This window comes from Xiphophorus maculatus, chromosome 15, assembly GCF_002775205.1.
Source record: "Xiphophorus maculatus strain JP 163 A chromosome 15, X_maculatus-5.0-male, whole genome shotgun sequence".
Taxonomy (NCBI): Eukaryota; Metazoa; Chordata; class Actinopteri; order Cyprinodontiformes; family Poeciliidae; genus Xiphophorus; species Xiphophorus maculatus.
Window position 1 is genome coordinate 14,025,665 of NC_036457.1, and position 21,822 is coordinate 14,047,486.

General features: G+C 36.5%; 1 protein-coding gene across 3 annotated transcripts; it reads right to left on the bottom strand.

Annotated features, from left to right (window-relative positions):
• Positions 1–330: 330 nt before the first annotated feature.
• LOC102224154 (CSC1-like protein 1) lies at positions 331–16,786 on the bottom strand. Of its 3 annotated transcripts, none has more exons than XM_014469195.2 (23): positions 16,570–16,786; positions 14,724–14,886; positions 14,417–14,496; positions 14,186–14,264; positions 14,058–14,095; positions 13,815–13,957; positions 12,879–12,930; positions 12,678–12,786; positions 12,517–12,587; positions 12,332–12,412; positions 11,988–12,105; positions 10,419–10,549; positions 8,872–9,015; positions 8,427–8,580; positions 8,226–8,332; positions 8,046–8,132; positions 7,892–7,957; positions 7,521–7,683; positions 6,717–6,822; positions 6,454–6,621; positions 4,150–4,265; positions 4,007–4,057; positions 331–2,628 (listed from the first exon to the last, which is right to left on the bottom strand). In XM_014469195.2, the coding sequence occupies exons 2-23, from the start codon at positions 14,859–14,861 to the stop codon at positions 2,488–2,490; spliced, it is 2,343 nt and encodes a 780-aa protein (XP_014324681.1). In that variant the 5' UTR covers positions 14,862–14,886; positions 16,570–16,786; the 3' UTR covers positions 331–2,487. The 3 variants fall into 3 exon arrangements, with proteins under 3 accessions (XP_014324681.1, XP_023203793.1, XP_023203794.1); XM_023348025.1 differs by lacking the exon at positions 16,570–16,786 and adding an exon at positions 15,869–15,940; XM_023348026.1 differs by lacking the exons at positions 14,058–14,095; positions 14,186–14,264; positions 14,417–14,496; positions 14,724–14,886; positions 16,570–16,786 and having other exon boundaries at positions 12,678–12,808; positions 13,815–13,837.
• Positions 16,787–21,822: the final 5,036 nt, after the last annotated feature.

Genomic DNA, 21,822 nt, shown 5'->3' on the forward strand with positions numbered 1-21,822 from the left:
TGAGGATTTGGAAAGCTGCTTGGTGTTGCGCTAGCCATTGGACGCCAGTGCTTCTCGAGGCTCACAGTCGTAACATCTTTATAACTTCTGCTCCACAGAGGAAGTTTCTCCAGCAGCGGCTGGGCGTTGTATACACAAAACACAGATAGTATATCAGGTGTCCAACATCAAACTCCCCATTCTTGCTGCATGAGAATTTCTGTCCATTAGTGGCCCCAAATCCCGACTCTGCACAGCTTTGTCATGAGGCTTTGTTGCGTTTTTGTATTGTAGCCATGAGATTCTGTTTGATTATTACAGCTTCAACAAAATGAGACATATGGAGTTGCATAGTCATATTTTGTACTTTAATGAAAAACATAACAGTAAAAACTGTATTTATTGCTTAAACATATGTAAACTTCAACTTCATGACAGAGCAGAGGTTACTTTTGCACGAATGGCATCCTTGACCAGCTCTTCCTTCTTCATTTAATATTTTTTCTTATTTTTCACAAAGTAAAAGAAAAAAAAAAAAAAACAGTTTTCTTTAAAATCTACAATCACCTTAAAATAATTGACTCCAGATTTGGATTGTGTATATAGAGCAGTTTGTTTCGTTTTTGTTTAAAGTGGTTTTTATGTAAAAACAAAAAGCATTAACTTCTTTTTGTCTTTTCACAAACAGATTAGCTGTTTGTTAAACCTAAAACTGTGATCAAAAATAATTATCTGAAGGATTTACAGCTCTATGTTTTTTAGATTTTGAACAAGAGGTTCTAAATAGTGCAAAAAGAGTAATTCAACACAGGATCAAAATCCATAAATCAGATGCTGGATTTTACTGGACATGTAAGCAATAAGAGACAACTTACATGGGTACAGTTGGCAATTTCCTTTTCTTTGGCACTCTTGTGTTGCCCTCAGATTATATGACAACCTGGGTGGTGAGCCATAATCACCCCCATCCAAAAAAAAAAAAAAAAACACAAATGGGTGCTTTCAGATTTTACAGAATTTACATAAAAATCTTTTAAGCTTTTATCCAAATACTATAAGTGTGCATTGTAATGATAAAACGATAAATGTATTCCTCAAGACTTGTGTTTTACCATTCCGTAGCCTGAAAGGTCGGTAAAAGAATGTGTGAACATTAACACTGCAAAGTGAATGAATAAGCAAAGTCGTTTTTCTCGAAGCAACTGAAAACCTCTTCAACTCTTACTGCTTCTGAACTGGCTTTTGTTCTGCTAGAGCCACTGCAAGGCTCCATTAGATTACAGCGAGCCTCGTCCAAACCTTTCCTTTCACCACGGCGACCAACCTCAACGTGATAGTGTAGCACTTCATCACCCGTCTCAAACAACTGTGCTAATCACTGCGGTCCCCTTCTAGACAGCCCTTTATTTAACAACAGTGGTGTTTCCCTGCTGAGGCAGGTACTGTGGTGAGAAAGGGGAAAGGCCAGGAGAAAGAGAGGGCAAGGAAAAGAAAAGGAAACAATAGTAAAGGATCAGGTGAGGAGGTGGAGCTGGCAGGGTTGTAGCTCAGTAAACTGGTCCAGACCAGTGTCAGAATAAGTTAGAAATGCTCAATGCAGCATTGTGGCTTTGACCTTTTTGTTACAGCTTTATGAATATTTCAGGGGACCCGCATCTTTACTGCAGCTCAACAGCGCCCCCCGGTGACAAGATAAGCACATATAACTCAAATTCTCCCTCGAGTTTAAAATGAATGAAATAATAATAATATTAACACTGAACTCCTTCACCATTTTGACAAAAAAATGTATGAAGAACTCCTTCAAAAAATAACATACAAATTGATTACATTCAACAAAAAAAGGTCAAAGATTCATTTGATCTTTAAAATGTAAAATATGGCTGTTTAGCTGTGGATACAAAAGTAATGCATAACTACAACAGAAAGTTAACTTCCAGATGCGGATCCTCTGACATATTTCTAAATGTAAAAGACTTGGTTTCTTTGTCTCATTAACAAAGCAAAAACACTAGTCATTTCAATAAACATAAAAGATACAGAAGGTGCAATATAAAATCTTTCCCTTGTAGGGTGAAAATATTTACTTGTGCTCATCCAGCTCTTTTGTAAGTTGTAGGTTTAAAATGTGCAAGTAGCCAACACAGAGTTCCTTAGTTTTTGGCTTGTTCTGAATGGCAGTGTTTGTTACAAATATTACTTGGTCCTTTTGAAAGCGTACTCAAACAGGATGTGTTCTGTCTGTGTCGCTCGAGTGCAAACGATAAGTCAAATATAAAAATAATTTCCTGAGAATTTTGTTTCTTATAAACAAGCCTCTGAAAACTAACATTAGATGCGATTTAATCGCAGAAGGCAGTAAGGATGTTGGATTGATGTTTGAACAGGGGACGTGTTAGTGGGACTCCCTGGGATAGTTTATAGTCAGATCTGAAAACCAAGTAGAATCACTTTGGGTAACTACAGGCATCTTTGTTTCTAAAGTGGACCTCAAAAGAACCCATGGAGTTATGAATGTTCCATGGCGCTCTCCACTGGACTACAGCTCTCAGATAGAGTGTTGTCTAAGGAGCCATATGACTGTTGAGGTCTAGGTTCCTTTGTGGTGGTGGCTGGTGATTGCGTATCAAGAACTCTTGGCAGGTAAACCTGCAGATGTGCAGAAAAGGACAGAGGGTTAGCATTTATGGCATCTTCCATAATCTGAAAACATTGAGTAAACAAACTTTGATCTCCATAGAAGAAAAAAATAGTCCAAATGAGAGTACAGATGCCGTCTTTAACTTACATGATTGACAATTTCGTCCGTGTTTATAACAGAAACCAACCTCAAAATGTTTTAAAAATGGCTGCAATTAAATATATAATATTAAATCTTGATAAAAATGTCACACTTGTTTCGCTTTCTGACAACTAAAGTTTGAAAATAAATACATGAAAGCTGTTTTATTAAGAGTTTGGAAATAAAAACTAAGTTTAGGTGAGAAAAAAAACAGCAGAGAATTAAACAGATAAACTGGTAAAGACAGTGACGGTCACTAAAATAAAAAACAAAACAAAACATGGTAATTGTAAATTTTGAAACCATGCATCAAATTTAATCATAAATTATGAATAAATTAAATGAGCCTGAGCGTAAATGAACAAGAGTTAGTTCATTTTGAGACTCTAAACTTATATTCGGGTTTAATTCAGTTTTAAAGGTATGAACAGAATGTAGAACTAGTTCTTGTTTAGGGTGTGCTGGTAAATGGTGACTACAACTTACAGTTATTCAGTTGGAAAAAAATTATGCTAATAATTGTTTTAACCAAATTACAATAACTACAATTTTTTCATAACCCTAAAAATTCCAATAAAACGTTTATAACCAAAAGTCAGTTATTATTATTATTTTTTTCAAAGTTGAAACTTCACACATTTAAAATGATCAGAAAGTTGATAATCTTATCAGCACTAATCCATAACTTCCTGCCAGGCTTTGGTATAAATATAACTTGACACATAAGGCCATTATCTTTAGTCAGTCTTCAAAATAGGAAAGACAAGATGTCGTACTATTTAGGTCCAGAAATCACTACAAACAATAGTTATCTCCCTAAAGTTGCCCATATGAACAGTCAGTCATAATTAGAAAACTTAAGAGTTTTTTCTTGCTGCCATGCAAAACGAGGACATAAACTTTAAAGCTCACTGTTAAAGAACTGCAAAATGTTTTGCGTGTAAGGTTTCCATACATTCTAGCCAAATATGTGGCAAATCTGCTAATTTGAACTTTAGTACAGTCTTCTATGTGTGCATTCTACCTTAAGTCTCCTTGTTTGTTGTACTGTCTCCAGACAGAAATATTTCAGACATGATGGTAATGATTTCTTAGTTAATAACAAACACCAGAAACATAACCAATAGGTTCAGCAAACAAACAGCGAGGTTAACTTCAGGGCAACATGAAACATGTTCTCGACATGTATGATCTTTGTTCACACTGCAATTTGTTATTTTGAAAGAACAGTCACAAGTACACCACCTTAGTATTTTCTTCCACTCCCTCTACTGTATTCTGGTCCTCCTCTTTGACCTGAAAAAGAAAACAAACAAGTTGAATGCTCAGCGTGAAGGATGACGTCACAGCAACAGTGCGCTCACACGCAAAGGTGGGGAAAGACTCACCGTATAGTTATGAGGACTGAGGTACTTAAAGTGGCCGAAGCAGGTGAAGCCCAAACAGATGAAGACAGTGAAAGACAGGACAACTAAGGTGAACACGGATGTAGCCGTTTTGAAACCTGAAAGACAGTACAGAATAATTTTAAACACAATACTAATGTCGACTCCCAAGAACACAAAACAACAGGCAGGGTAAAAAGCAAAAAAACAAAACAAAAAACCAACAACAACGGGTAAATCATGACGTAGTACTGAGTTATTTGCTTCAGACAGGTGTGTTTGTTGCTAATAGCTGCTTGAAACAGACAATCCTTTGATTAATCTTAACAATAACTTTTATTATAGCAAAATATCTGCCTGCAATCACATGTGACACTGGCAGTAAATCATTCATTAATTACTGCAGATAGTTCTTCTCAGCAAAAGAGGAGGATATCACAATAAATTAGAGTGCAATTTTTCTTCCAGCAAGACAGGTGACCTGTCAAAACGAGGCATTTTTAATAAAGTTAAATGATATGTTGCACAACACAGAGGTATGCATGAAAACTCATTTCAACTGTCTGGACATTTTTCCTTTATTGTAGTAATTGGAATTCCCTGATCTTCAAAATAAGAAGTATGCTCTCCTCTCCAAGGCACGTTAAAGGCATTATTTTTATGAAGAAGTTAAAATATAAACCTTCAATAATTTGAGATTTTTACGACCTTGAACTTCGAGGTTTGAGGTTCAGTTGGCGCCTTAGGGGCTTTTAACAGAGGCTGTTCACACCTGATTGTTATCCAACAAACTGAAAACCTCAAACACACTCACACTGCCGCGACACTGAACCAGCTTTTCACACTTAAGAGACGTGCAGTTCTGGAACACAATGTTTGATCTGTAAGGGAACAAGCAGATTATGTATTGTTTACATATCTTTAACATTGCTTACATTTCGCAGGGAGGATTCCTTATTGTGAACTTTGACTGCATGGGGACATGTTATCGGAGCTTCGTTTTTCTCATTTTAGGATTTCACCTTAAAATATCAGCGCTTCAGCAGAATTATCGACATGACTTCAGTGTAAAAACAGACGCCTTTTAAGGTTTAAAGGACACTAAATCACAAAACGTACCGACTACTCAAAATGAATGTTAACATGTCCGACTTCTAAATCTTTTTTTAAGCGCAGAGTGCCTTGCAAAAATATTCACAGAAATCTCAAATGAGACTCTTCTTTTTAAATCTGAAAACTGACTTGCATTTGTATTTTAAGTCTCTTAACTCCAAGACATCAAAATAAAAATCTAACCATATCAGAACCCCAATTTCTTAGTAAATGGACTCTAAAGGTTGGGTAGAGTACAGTAAATGAACCCATCTAAACATGGCTGTCCACCTAAAAGTAGAGCATTTATAAAAGAAGCAGCCAAGAGACCCATTGTAACTCTGGTGACCTGCTGAGTTACACAGCTTAGGTGGGAGAATTAAACAATTGGTCATGAACTCAATAAATTTGGTTAAAAAAGAAAGATGGTAATGTTGAAAGCAAATCTGAAGAAGTCTCAATTGCAGATTGCCAAAAGTAATTGAAGGGTAGGAAGGTGTTTTAGATGTCAAATTTGACCAAAACGGAACTTTTTGCACAACATGCAAAATGTTGTGTTGCAGGAAAACTAAGTTCAAGTCTCAACAGACAATCCCTAGTGTGAAACATTGTGGTGGTAGTATTATACTGTGGGAAAACTTCCCTGGGGCTGAAAAATCTGTTAAGGATGATGGAACTGTGGATGTAGCTTAAAAACTGGAAGAAAATCTTTTAAAAGATGCATTACTTAACTGAGAGGGAAGTTGATCTTCCAGCTGAACAATGACACTTAATATACTTAATATAGCATGAGCTACAATTTAATGGTTTAGACCAAAGAGTATTCATTTGTTAACTTAGCCCAGTCAAAGACTAGGCCGAAAACCTACAATGAATTTGTGGAAAGACTTGAAAATGTATGTCAACAGATGCTCTCCATCCAATCTGACTGAGCCTAAGTTATTTGATAAGAACAACGGGCAACATTTCAGTCTGTAGATGTGCAAAGTAGGTGGAGACATATCTCAGCTGTAATTAGAGCAAAATTTTGTTCTACTGTTTTGGTAGTGCTCATTACCAATACAAATGTATGTCTCACTTTCCAGGTTTAGAACAGCAGAAAAAAAAACAAAAATACAACTTTTCCTTCAACTTTGTGTTGGTCTGTAAATAAAATCCTAATAAAATACATTGAATTTTGTGGGTACATTAAATGTTAAACCACTTATTTCTAACCTGCTCTCAGGACAGAGAAGAAGTAAAGCCATATGAGACAGATGATTGGTGCTGCCAAAGCTTGATCAACAGCTCCGAGGTGGACACTGCGGTCGAGGCGAGTAGGAAGGTATGCAAAGAACAAGTTGTGTCTGTCTACTAGGTGCTTGAGCAGCATGTAAAGGAGACCTAATCAAATCAAACATAAAGTCACATATTACCAAAACGTTCTTGTTACTTGGCATCAATCAGATTAAGCATGAAATGGGATTCTGATTATTTACCAAATGGCACAATGACAGGGCAAATGATGCTGTAAGCCATAATGACCGTAAACACACACAGAGTCCAGCCGTACATGGCTCCGTATTCAAACTCATACGCTTGGTGCTGTGAAGAAAGGAAAAACATAAAACTTGACTTCTAAATGAAGCAGTAAGTATATTCATATAAAAATAGATGGCAACATTTCTAGTACAACAAAAACCTTAGAATGTGAAATAATAGCCCTTATTAAAGACACTTTTGTCAAAGTTTTGCTGCAATTAAAGATATTTATTGTTTTATTTATTTTGAGACAAACAGAGGAAAAAATCATATTATATTCCTTACTGGGTAAAAAAGGAATGAAAGGAAATACATGTACATACACATATACACAAATATACTAAAATATATGTTCACATTATGGACAAGAAACTGTCTAAGTTATCCAGTTCATTTTTATAAAATATTACTGTATTTACACATAAGCAAGAAAACAATTTAGCCTGAAAATGAGAGGGGAAAAGATTAACTTATTTACTCCTACTCCTTATTCATACATAAACCATGTGGTTGTCACTGTAATCTGAGATTTAAGTTGTTAATTTCTAGTTCTGTAGAATTTGCCTACATTCTACAGAACTAAAATGAGTTACATACAACATGTAAGATATGCAATATGTTATGATATAAATAAAATAAACTATACTTGTATTACAATACATGGGGGTACCTATACATATACAATATGCTGATTTACTGTATATACGCATATGTAAAAGAATAGCTAATAAAATATGAGGAAAAGCATAAAATGTCATTACCTGTTGGACGTATTTTCTTTCTGCAGCAGAGCGAGCAAGCATCAAACGTATGGTGTAAAGCAGTAACCCTGGCAACCGCAATAACTCCATCCCAGAGCCCACCAGGCCGGCCGCGATCACGTAGTTCACGAAAAACGCACCTTGATCCGGTAAAAACACACACCTGGAGGATTATTTAAAAAAAAAAATGGTCATGAACGCCTAGGAAGATATGATGAATACCATCTTGTGGGACAGCGGAACAAAACTGGAAACATTTATCCAGACAATGATTGCTTGAGTCAGATAAACAAATAATTCCACGTTTCTCAATCCTAATTAAAGAATATAACTGAATTAAATTTAGAGAACCAATGAAAAACAATACTCACTCAAATCTTGTTTTCCCATCATTTAGAAACGTTTTATCAAACAGCCAACGGAAAAACCACGCAAGACTACAAGGACAAAAACAAACAAACTAAGTTACTTGAAGCAATAAAAAAACTTCACTTAGTAGGTGATATTCTGCCTGATCAGAATTACCTGGTGAGTCCTAGCGAGGGAAGAATTAATACCATGAAGAGCAGGAAGAAGTACAACTTCCGCATCATGCTCAACTGCTCACTGGACCTGAGACCCAGATGACAGAAAAATAAAAATATGTACTTGCCATAAAAACCTATCCTATGCACTCACTACCACAGTGTAATGTGTTTATAATACATGCTCCAGTGTGCCTCTCCCAGAGTAGAGTAGTACACTATTGTAGGCAACAATGCAGAAAAAGACCAAAGCAGAAGAGTCGGGAAGAACTGGCTGATGATGGGGCTCTAGATGGAGAAATAAAAAGCAACATAAAGATTAAAAGCCCCTTCCAAAACAAAACCATGACAGCTTAATGTTCTTTGAGTCACCAGAACTCACATTAAGATTGTATATTGGATTGGTCACGTTGAACTTATCTATGACGTTAATGATGATGGTGGGAGTCGTCAGGAAGGTGAGCAGGATAAACAGTAAGAGGTTTATTCCCAGCCAGCGGATGACCCAGCAGAAACCATGCACTGAAAGGTTCTCCCTGGTGTTCATGGAAAGCAAAACAGAGAAGTTACTCTAAGAAAATAAAAACCATCAGAGGTTGTTGTGTGTAAGCAAGATATGAGCAAGGTTAAAAGAGAGAAAATTGAAAATTTTCAAAACAACATGCATTTATTAAACCCCACCGTGTTGCTTTCTTATTTTTTAACAATGAATAAATTAGTAAATAAACACAATTTAAAGGCAATATAAAAATAGTTTAAAATAGTTTTAACACTGTTAGGATGTACAGGGAGCACGCAGTGTGCAGTGTTGATGTTTCTCATCTTACCAGTAAACACTTTTGGGATGTGGAGCAAAGCTGACCCGCCACTTGTTCACATTCAGATCTCTGCTGACAGACGAAGGCTGAGGCTCCCTCCCACAGCAGCAGTCTGGCCATCCACACTTGATGGCATTGAAGTCTTTTAGGATGCTACAGTGAATTACACAGCAGTTAGTGATAGACAGTACCTGACCCTGCTGGTGGCACAGTTGTATCTTACAAACTCATCCAGTGACCATATATCTGAGATTTGCAACACAAAAGACTGCTACTAAATACTATTGTAATTAGGGACATTTCTGCATATGAAATGAACCATTGTACCATTATTTCATAGACAAATCTTGACAGAAATATTTCCATTGAATGCTCCACAAATGCAGTATAGTTCTGTAAAGGCTTTTAACTCTGATCAGTCATTCTGTGAAGGCCTGCAGTGTTTACCCAACTCTGATCCTTGAGGTTCTTTACCCTGTATGTTTTAGATATTTTCCTGCTTTAACACAACTGATTCGGATGACTGCAGTTTAGCAAAAGCCTGTTAATCAGTCATCAATTGAAGTCAGGTGTGCTGAAGCAGGCAAACATCTAAAACATGCAGGGTAGTGTGCCTCAAGGATGAAGGTTGGGAAAAACACCAGACGAGTCATTGATGGACAATATTAAAGAAGGGTTAGTTTATAAAATAATGTCTTGAGCTCTGAACATCTCACAAAGCGCTGTTCATCCACTGAAAATATTACGTATGGCAACAGAGTAAAACTAATAAGAAATCATGGTCCACCTAAGCTGGCAAGTACAGAGAATCTGTTGCTAGGACATGTCATAGTTATAAACTCCAAGGGGAAAAAAATCAAATGTTGAAAGAGAACTATTACAGCTCCCGCTTCTCCCATTTTAATTTAGCCACAAGTCCTGTAGGGGACATAAAGAACCTGTGGAAGAAGGATGATTGGATGAGATCAAACATCATGCTGCAGGATGTATTTCTACAGCAGTGAAAAGGAAGCTGGTCAGAGTTGAAACGAGAAGTAGAGCTAAAACCAAGGCAATCCTGGAAGAAAACAGCTGAAAGAAGTTCAGATGAGATGGAAGTTCACTAGTAGTATAATGTACTTAAACATACAGTCAGAGCTACAATGGTGTACAATGATATGAATATGTTCATTTTAAACCATATTCACATCTTACAATGGCTCAGTCAAAGTATGGCTCTTAATATATTTGAGAATATCTGGAAAAACTTGAAAAGTTGCTGTTTACGGATGTACAGATTAAACATTTTCTGTTGGCAGATGTGCAACGCTGGTAGAAACATGCTCTAAAAGGCTTGCAGCTTAATTGTATTGAAAGGTTGGTCTATTCAAAGTATTGATAAATACAAATGTACATCATGTTTTTCATACTGTATAAACCATGCATAATTTGCCTTCAGCTTCTAACTCTCAAACTGATTTGAAGTTTGTGGTTGTAGCAGATCACAAAACTTTTTTATACTAACTTGTATGAACAAGTTAGATATTGCAAACATTGAATGAAGAACGGATACTCACTGCTTTGCCATAGCCTCGTTCTGCAATGTGACAAAAGCGACACCCAGAGGGTTCCGTGGCACTTCTGCACGTTGTCTCATTTCCTCCAGCAGCAGCTTTTCTTTATGTCTGTAATATTCTATGGCATCAACCTGAGAGAAAATAGACACAAAGTTCAAGCAAAACAATTTTTCCTTTTATTTAACTTTTTCCCTTTTAGCCACAATATTTAGGTGTTGCTTTTTTTTAACCAATTTTCCTTCTATAGAGCTCTTAAAATACAAATTACCTTTTAATCCCAGGTGTCAGAGTAGTATCCCGATCAATGCATTTTAAAATTATCACTATGAGAGTCTCTGATGAAATGTCACATTTTGATTCATCATAAGTTACACTTCCCAGTGTTGCCAAAAGATTTGCAACTTTTTGGTTTGTATATATCTGGCTTTCCCTTAACAATCAAAGTAGTTTTCACCCTTTATAAATATATTCGTGATACAGGCTTTTTATTTGATATAAATATGTAAATGAACACTCATGTAAAATGAAATAACTATGTTGTTTATTAATATAAAATAAACAAAAATGGCTTAAAAGGATACAACTGTGCATGATTCACCAGAAAATGCTGAGTAATCATGCTCAGATTAGCGTAAAAATTGATTATATTTTATTTATTTCAAACATGATACAAGTATAAAATCACTCACATGAACAAGGAATGCAAAAGTCACATATTTTTGTACTACATAGCTACTACACTGCACTGTACTACACTGTACTATAGCTTATACATTGCTGAAATCTTAGAAACTAATGTCCCCAATCTCTGAAATCTACTTCTTTAAATGCAAAATCAGACAATGTGTGAGACGTAAACTGTCTGTGAGGAAAATAGTAACCTGTCTATGACAGATATACAGGCAAAAAACTATTTTAAAGTGTGAATGAGAGTGAAATATCTGTAAAAAAAACTTGTCCTAACACCTGCCTGCTTTCTCCCTGAAACAGATATCTTTTTCTCAGCAAGTTGTAATCTCTCCTTACCTGAGAAGTCCCTGTATCATCATCCCTGCTGCTGGCCTCTGGTCTAATGTCTCCTCCCTGACTTTGCTTTTTCTATTGTGACAATGAAGATTTCTTCTAAATATGTAGAACGCAACAGTGAGCACAACTTCTGCACAGAAAGAGGATTGGGTTCATTCCTGGCATCAATTAAACGGTAAAGAATTGAACATAGGCAATTCAATACCTAGTGGTCAGAAATGTACTCAAGTAAGAATAGGGTTACTTCAACACATTTTCAAATGTGTTGGAAGTAAAACATTTTGAAAATGCCCAGGGTCTGGATAAATGCAGAAAAAAACTCTAACTATATTTTTCTACTTTCCTTTTCACTATACTTCCTTACTGATGAAGTATAATGTGTTATTTAACTGTAATTTAAAACTGCATTGTTTTTAAAGAAGCATGCCTGGATTGAGATTTAGGTCTTGGGAAACTGCCTGATCTTAACCCAGTTTGATCGCTACTGTGGATGAAAAAAGCCCTGTGACATAGAGAACGCCTTGATAAAAGGATTCATCTCACCCTTTCACAGCTGGAGCAGCAGCAGAAGTGGCCACATACACGAGGGGTGATCAACTCTCGCACTCCCGTTTTGTCCAGGATACGCTCGTAATACCGCAGGTTTTTCCCAGCTCGAACCCTGAGTTGTAATAAGAAAAACAAACACAGACAAAGGGTGCTCACTTAAAAGTAAAGCTAAACTAACATTCATGCTTAACTACTTTGCACGAAGACTCTGTTTGAAATATGTTTGGTTTCATATACTTTTTTCTAACTGCCTCTAAAAACAACATAGAAATACTCTAGCCACAGAGCTAGAGTATTAAAAGTACAGAAAAGAAAATCAGCTATCTCTAAGATCTTACCTTTCCTTATCAAGGTACATGAGTTTGGCCACGTCGTAACCCAATGTCACTGCACACACCTGGCAAGAAGGATATGCCTCCCTAAGGACAAATACAACAGCAGATGAGCAACGCAGTACTGTAGATCCTAACTAGTGATATGGTTGCTTCAAAACAAAAAGTCAAGTCAAAGTCATTTTACGTACATGAAGTGAGTTTTTACTTGCTCATCTGTTGCTCCTTTAGGTATCGAACACACAAACAGGGTGTTTCTGGCCTACAGAAAAGGAGATGAAAGGTGAATAATATATTACAAAAAAAATCACATACATTGTTTCGTGTATTAACTATTAAATAATAGACTCACTCTTTCTCTGCGCATGCCTTTCATTTTTGACGTGTGTAATCGCAGCATCACTACCGTCAGGCACAGGTAGACAACCGCAAACACAGTATGAAGCCATAAGAAGTTGTTTCTAGTGTAACAAATGGTAGAGGCTATTAAGAGTTATGACAGCAGCACTGCATGCTAGTTACCGGAGCACATTAACTTTTATATCATACTTACTGAATGGAAAGATTTCCAATAGTTGTCCTTCCAAAACTCTGGGGATCATTTCCTAGAAGAATAAAGTCATATTATTAATTCTATTTTATAGTTAATTGATATATTTGTATAATTAATATACAAATATATTTTTAGATTTTTCCCTTTCGCTGTGCATTTTATTTATTTCCTGATGTTATTTTGTGTTGCTAACTATTTTGTTTTGCTGGAAATGTTGAAAAATTGCTCATATTGCTGTGGACGTGTTCTCGGCCACTGTTTATATTCTGTTCGCTTTTAGGTCTGATGTTGTGTTGCGGATGTTGTGGCTTCCTTTATTTTATGCTTTTGCCCTTGGGCTTTAAAGCAAACCTTGTTCCATTTTGTACCCAGTCAAACTTAAAAAAAGTTTATTTCTCTTTGTGTTTAAACATTTTCTGAACTTACAAGAGAAGATTTGGATATATAATCATGAAACTATTTGAACCTTACTTATAATAAACTGTATATTATAATATTGTATATATTATAAAACTGTATATTACTTTCTGTAGCTCATATTACATTTACATGTTGTTATCAAACCAAGTAAGTCAGCGGACTTTTATGAAATTTTGACAGATTATGATCACTGATCAAACCAAAAATGCTAAAAGCAGTATTCTGCAGGTGGTTATTACGTCTTGGATACAAAAGCCCATTTTCTTTAATATACAGAGCAAAAATAAGCTATTGAAAATTGTCTTAAATCATTTATTGTTATGAACTGAAGAATAACCGACGGCTAATTTTCATGCTTATAAAAAGGTAAAAAGGAACATGATTACTTCTGTACATGTGACTGTGTTTTTTGCTTCCTGTTTTTCTGTTCTGCTTAGTTGTAGTAAGTCTGCTAGTGAGAAGATGTTGAACTTTAGTCTTTGTCAGATGGGGTGCAATACTTGGCGTTAAACCTACTGAAAAGATTTCCAGACATATTCACAGGCAGAATGATTGCCAGGGAGGTGACAGTGATGACCACTAGCAGGATTATCAAATGTCGCTGGAAGGAGAGGTAGTGAACGGCATCCATGCCACATTTCTCTTTAATTTTTTCCTCACTGAAACACAAACACAAGATAATCAGCAACATGCGATAAAACACGTTTAAGTTAAATAAAAACACAGAAAAAAAAATGAACAAAGCTCAATAACACTCACTCCATTCTGACGATGTATGGTAGCCAAGAGCAGAATCCCTGTACAGGAACAGAAATCCTGTATTACAAAGAATACTAAAAGTGGCAGCATTTTGAGATAGAATTTTTCTTTACGATGATGTTGCATACCAACTCGTAATCAGGGTCCTCCGAGTTGGACGTAGTGGACGACATTCGTCCATAACGACAATGTTTTGATTCATTAAACCTGTCACACAAAGGTTTCCTGGTAAAAATGCTTTTTTTTATCCTAAAACCACAATTTATTTTAATCTAGACTTTTAGATGCTTGTCAGTACATTTGCCAAACCATCTCATTTTAACAGCTGAAAAAAAATGCATGCCAAGGTAATAACCAACCCTTGATTATCTGCCACCAGAGCTAAACGACCGTAGTCCCAGAACTTCTTTCTGATAATTGAGAAGAGCAGCAGCAGGACCTGGTGGTATCAAAACAATAGCAAATTTGGGGTGAGTATGACTTCCTTGTAGAAAACAAGACAAAGAGACATCCACTCATTTGTAAGAACAAAAAAAAAGAAATATGTACTGAGTTTACGGAATGGTGTTATACAGAGCAAGTCCTGATGAAAGAACATTTTTTGTCATAAGCTTTTCAATGCTAATCAATTTCAGTTACATAAGAGGAAGGTCGACAGAAACATACAATGAAAACGCAGAAGTTAAGCAGCAGGACAACTGGCACTCCTCCAAAGTCGAGTCCTGAGAGAACAGTGCTCTGGTTGGAACTGAAGCAGCTTATAGGAGTTGTAGCATTAGAGATCATAGGCCACAAAGCAGACATCACTGCAGGGAGGCCAGCTGTCGATCTGTAGAGAATCACAGAAACGCACTTTCAAACATAACAGGACCATTTCCAATAAGGCAGAGAATAAGGAAAACTGTAATAATATACTTGGTGTACCACCCAAATTAACTAAAAAAACTTAGAATATTTTAATAATGTGGTGCATTATTAGGAAATTACTAACTAATTAATACCTTGCTGTCAGTGCAACAATCAACTTAGTGCACAAACAATAGTTAATAAATGTTTGACAATATTGAGCAACTTGATAAATTGTTTTCTGTTTGCCACTGCTTGGCATGTTTCATAGCAGTGCATCTTTTAACAAGTCTTTTGCTTGCAATGAAAGCTACCTTCCAAGGTACCACCCCTAGATATTCTCATTTTTGGTTATTTCATTTTGGCCAGTCATTATCATTGTGTTTCACAAAAAAGAATAATCACAAATTCATCTCTAAATCTCCAAATCATAATATTCTTATGCTTTAAAGTAAGAGCTGAAGTGACTGGCGTTTTCTCTGGCTGTGGTTAAGCTGGCTGAAACTAGGCTCAGTTCCCCTTGCTTCATAGCAAAGACAAATAAAACGGTTTGGAAATACTTAGTGAAAAAACCCTATCATGGTGTTGAAACTAAAGGAGCACCACCCATTTTGCAATTAGTTGGTAAGCTACGTCTCTGTGTAAGCAACTAACTACAGGCTCTAGAAGAGCAAATAGAAACACTTGGCTAAGACCAACGTGTTACTCAGTGTCAATCCATAAGGGGAGGAATTGCAAAAATAGTAGAATAATGATTTTGAAAACAGAAAGCAATTTTAGCAGGCCTTCAAAATGCTCTCCCATAAAATAGTCAATATGGGGAATACATAACATGATAACAGTCCAGATCCATATTGTCTTTTCTAAGCAGTGGCCATGGTGTACATTTTTGTTTGCTTTGCATTTTGTTACATCCGGGGTTTTTTTGTTTTTCCCCCCAACCCTGGTCCTCAAGGTGCACTGACCTGCATGTTTGAGATGCTTCCCTGCTTTAAAACACCTCATTCAGAAGACTGCAAATCATCCATCAACTGAAGTCAGGTGTGCAGAAGCAGGGAAACATCTAAAACATAGACACATGGCAGATATCAGATACATTTGATGTCTGGTTTGTGGGAGGTGTCTGTTTACTTTTTACACACCTGATGTGCAACATCAATTTAAGACCGCGGTTTATAAGAGAGTACGGATCAAAGGTGCTTTTGTATGAAGAAAGAGATGACATATTGTCAGTGACAGAGTAGTTCTGTGAACTCAAAGCCAGTTTAATTACACTGGTTCTCCAAGTAATCAAGCCACAGACACACGCCCTTTCCTGCTACAACAGACGAACTTATGAAGAAACAAACAGAACTTGAGAAGCATGACAAAGCTAACTGTTCTAGTCTACCTTAAATAATCAATTTAAAAATCTTCATATGGCTGAGCGACGTGTCTCAAACTGTCTCAGCATAAACAGCAACAGTGCAAGTCAGCAGCTGTTTGGTAGTTTGTTTGTTTTTTGACACCTTGACCAAACACAGCTGAACACATGTGTTAAGTTGTAATTTAGCGACACTAACTAGACTAATAACCGCTTAAAACATTAAGCGCTTTAATAAATTAATTTGGAGAAACAGTTACGGAAGTTACCCAAAAACTTTGCGGTATAAAACAATGCGCTTACCTTCACGAACCGTCTGAAGTTGATTTAGGACCGCAGCCGCTGATGTAACGAGATTTCCTTATCTGTATGTGGCTGAGTGAGTGACAGAGAAATCAACAATCTTGTCCCTTACAAACTCTATAAGTAAGTATATTTCCTCGTTCTGTAAATAACCAAAGTATGCGGGACTTCTCCGTCGCTTCTCCGCACATGCGCAGAAGCAAGAACTTCCTAACGCAAGTCTCGTGCTCAGTGGATCGCCAGTCCTCGAGCCGCTCCCTTCAGGTGGAAAACTTATATTGCATGTGAAAACGCTGGTTGCGCAAATTACACTTTTCATTGCGACAACGGCAATTTAGAAAGTTTTTAAAGGACGATATCGAACCGAACAAACAATAAAAGCAGCTAAACACAGGAGCATGTAGGTGTGTGTTGATATTTTTATGCGGAAGACTAATATAGTATGGAGCACAGTGATATTCAAACATCACTGTTTCATGACAAACATTTGAGTTAGTCATGTTACATTGTTTATAACTGATAAAACTAAAATTGTATTTTGAGGAGTCTTTTTTATTGTTGAAAAATCCATTTAGGGTCAGCACAGTTTGAATATGAATGATTACGAACTGAGAATTGTTAAATATTGTCCAAATATCTTAAGAAAACATTGAAACAGTTTAGAGCTGAATGTAAGCTTGAAATTCAGAAGGTAACTTAAGGGGTATGATGTAAAATTTATTTACCTTTATATCTTGTTATAATGTTGGTCCTTCCTCCTTAAAACCATTTCTGGAGTGTTTGTTGTTTTGATTCTGTTATGAATGTTTATATATATAGATATAGATATCAAGATATCCTTGGAGTGGCAGTCTCCAGACAAAATTACAAAGTCAAATTTCTTTATATATAAAGCCTTTTTTAGCAACTGAAGGTAACATAGTCACTCGATTCTGCTATAAAATGGCATTATATGCCAGGAAATCATATCGCCCCATTAAACACTATTTGCCACCATTGAATGGAGGTTTCTACTTGCAATGCACAGAGTGTGTTGTGTGTTTGTTGAATCGGCAGTGCAAATAAGCAGTAGAAAAAGGCTTGGTTCTGTTTGGGCCATGTATCCGATAAAGGTATTTTAGTCATATTAAAAACCACATCTAAACATCACTATAGCCTAAATAAACGTCCAAAGAGATTATTTAAAGTTAGGCTATGTATTACAATTCAACAAGCCAAGTCAGTAAGTTTAAACATTATAACAATATCTTATCAGGCTATACCTTTGGTGCATATTGATTGTTCCTTTAAGTGGTTCAATTCGTTACAATTTTTTTCTGCTGCTAGCTGTTAAAAATTCTGGAAAAATTATTCACTTGAATCTCATATGCTACCCAAGAAAAGCTTTTATATGTCCTATATATATATATATATATATATATATATATATATATATATATATATATATATATATATATAATTACAGGAAATACTGGCAATATCTCTCCTTAAGGTAGGTTGTCCAGGACAGGGTTAGGGTAAGACAATTACTGAGATTATTATTTTTGCTGGGTCATTAATTTGAACACGTTTTGTTGATGTTCTTTAATAAAGTTACGAACATTTTGATAAGCGAGTCAGAGGAGGACGTGCTGGTCTCAGCGTCCTGGAGGCGTTCAGTTTTATTATTTTTTTACATTTATTATTTTTATTTTGTAACCAGGTTGCTATGTATTGCAGACTTCTGCCCAGGTCCCTCTTGAAAATGAGATCCAGATCTCAATGGGGTTTACCTGGTTAAATAAATAAAATATATATATATTTTTAAAGTTTGTCACCCAGTGCCGAGATTAACGCAAAACCTTCTGCGATTGACGTATTGAGCAACCCTGCTCTAACAAAGCACAAACAATTCAGAAATTTATTAACTGATTAAGTCGTGTTTTAGATTGTTCTTGAAAAACCAATCAGTCACAGCTGATTAGTGAGTGCACTCACGGCTGCTCAGTGCACCCATTGATTCTTTGACAGCAGACTGCCGCTCCCCTCTCTTGCAGGTACTGCATACCCCGGCTAAATCTTTTGGGGTAAGCAGTACCCGACCGTACCCGCCTACTTTCACCCCTGGTTGTTCTCCATTCATTAGAAGTGCCAACTCTCCAACACGTCAGAAACAAATAAAGCCAACACCTTAAACTTAAAAATAACACTAGTGGTAAAGGAAAAAATAGCTTTATCCTTTAGGTTTATATGAAATTTTGTTTAAACATTTTGGACAATCCCTTAGTCTAGCAAGTGATACAGTCCATGTAGTTTATGCTTCATGAAGTAGATTAGAAGAATAAAATAAAATAGTACACATCTTTCTAATCTGTTTGTTCTAGTTAGATTTATCTTACCAACAAACAAAAATTAAAAATGTAAAGAATGCTCTGACAGTAACAAGGAAGAGAACTAGCATTTCTATTTCACTCCACATCCTTCACAGAGTCATAACAACACCTCTGATGACAGAAAGGCTAAAAATAGTTTTAAGATTGTATTTACCTTTCAGGAAGTTTGAAGCCTCACTCTTTTGCAGTCACACTAGCGAGACGCACAAACCTGAAACTTCGGATCTTGCATTGGGGTTTAAGAAATGTTTTAAGGAGGAAAAACTTCACCAAACAGATACGATGAAGCAATTTTTCAGTTTTTGGTTCTTTTTAACAATTTTTTCATCACAAGTTTTTTGTAGTGAAGCCTTACCAGAGGCCAAGTCTCCAGGGGACATTGTAATTGGAGGATTGTTCCCAGTACACGAAAGTGTTGATGATAAAGGACTCTGTAACAGATATTTCTTTATTTCTCTAAAGCAATGTGGTTGGCATTTGGCATGTATTAATAACGTGTTTTAATTTATTTATCAGGTTCAGTGTTGCTCGGCTGGCCCAGTCTCTGATGATGGAGGAGATAAACCAGAGTGGAGAACTTGGTAACAGTTCACTCTGGGATATCACATAGTGGACTCCTGTGGTGATATTACCACAGCGTTGAGAAGCACTTCATGAAAATAAATGGTGAGCACTCTCAAGACCAGACTGAACATAATTCCTATAAAAACAATCTGTGTTTCTAATATTGATAGAATACTAGAGATATGGTGCCTGTATTTATATATTGCATTTGTCGATGACCTTCCGCTTATCCGAGAGGTAACAGATGCAGGAACAAAACCCAGACAACCTCTTTCCAGTGACAGCATATTCTGTGGATAGCAAGGAAAATGTTTAGTCCCTCCAGCAAGATCTGGGTCTCTCCCAGGGTCTTCTCCCGGTGGAATGTGCCCTGAAAATCCAAAGCCTGCACCCACCAGCCATATGTCAGTCGGTTTTATCTGCTACCTCATTCTTACGGTTAAGATTCATATCTCTAGACTAGACCACAGCTGGAGTTTGGAATGTGGACAGGTCAGAAAATAAAGAGCTTTGCTTTTTGGCTCAGCTCTTTCTTGACCACAACAGCCCAGAACAGTAACTGCGTTACAGCAGAGGAGGATCTAATTAGTCTGTTCATTCACTAACATTATGACAAGATACATGAACTCCCTTTCTCGCAGTTGAAACTCATCTTCTGTTCGTATACTTTCTACAATCACAACACAGATCGCAAACAGCAGCTCACCCCACCAGCGATGGCTGTCATAGGAGATTACTATTCAGAAATATATGTAGCAGTCACAAGACAACTCAACTTGGAGAAAATCCGAGGTATGATAAAAATGGGAAAAAAAACTTAATTCATGCATTTATGATATATTTAACTAAATAATCAAATTTAATGAATAAATAAAAAATCATGCAAAGGCATGTTATTTACAATTTAACTCCACTTACATTTGGATGTGTTAAAGCTCAGTATGCTTGCATTTATTTTGTGCAAACGTCTGACCCATGTTCATTGTTGCTCAGCTGGCCCAGTCTCAGGTGATGGTGCATGGAGGATAATAATCACATCGGGGAGTTGGGGATCATATTGTGGACTTGTAGTGATGTAACCACTGCATTGAAAAAAAAACACCTAGAGCACCATGGAAATAAACTGTGAGCAGTTTCTGCTCCTCCTTTAATTTATGGTTCTAATAAAGACAAAAATTTTAACTTCACTTAAAATTCTGGTTTTTCAGGGGGTTTTTTCTAGAATTTTCTAATAGTATACTTTCAATAGAATGTGTCTGATTTGAAATAGCTAACAAAACATGGTAATATGTTTCTTATTTACACAAGCCGTGTAAGGGCCACCGTACATTAGTTATACTGGAACAAACCAATGTCTTTCACTTTACTGAAAAGCAGATCTTTTTTAATGTCCTTTAGAGCATATATATGCAAATTTTGAATTATAGGTGAAGAAATAAAACGTCAGATTCAGATCTACAGGAAGCTTAAATGCATGTTTACCTATTTAATGCAAATTCAGAAGACAAATAGCAGTCCTGTCAGAGGTGGTTACTGACAGGACTGCCAGTACCTTGATAAGAACCTTTTCATTTTGTTTGTGTGTGGGTTTACATCTAGAAATCGAGACATATCTAAAGAAAATAATATAAAATAAACAAACATTGTAAAACACTGTGCATTTAGACAGCTTTGACCCGCATTGCTACTCTTATGTGAGCATGTATGAGTTTACACTCTTTTCTGTAAAATACTTTCACCGGTGCATCCTTCTTTTTATCACTGGATCATTCCGATGTTGCATAAAACACGATGGCTGTGAAAGGAACCAGCTAAAAGTCTCCTTTTTTTCACTTAAAAGCACTCATCATTGCTCATTAACACTTACAGCTTACTCACAGCACAACTTTGTTTCTGAAAGGAAATATGAAAATAATTTGTACCCTTTGGTATGCCATTAAAAATAGCTTGTTGAAAATGATTCATACCTGCCTCAATAATCAGCTGAAAAACCTTTATTAGCATTACCGCGTGTGGGGGCGTTCATGAGTGGGTGAATGACTAAATGTAGTGTGAAGCGCATTGGGGTCCTAGTGGTGATGTTTGCCTTTTCAATTTCAGTCAAAAATAATAACAAAGCAATAAAAAACAGTTCAGCTTCAACTGAAAGATAGCCTCTTGTGTTTCCCCCTGACAGAGTGGCACAAAAGACACTGGGCCACTGGGTGTTAAGCATTGGATGTGAGCAAAGCAATTAGCAAGTCCCACTGGGTGGGGATTTGGTTTGGAGCTGGAACGCTGGTGAACAGCCAGCTTCTGAAAGAAAGAACTATTTGGA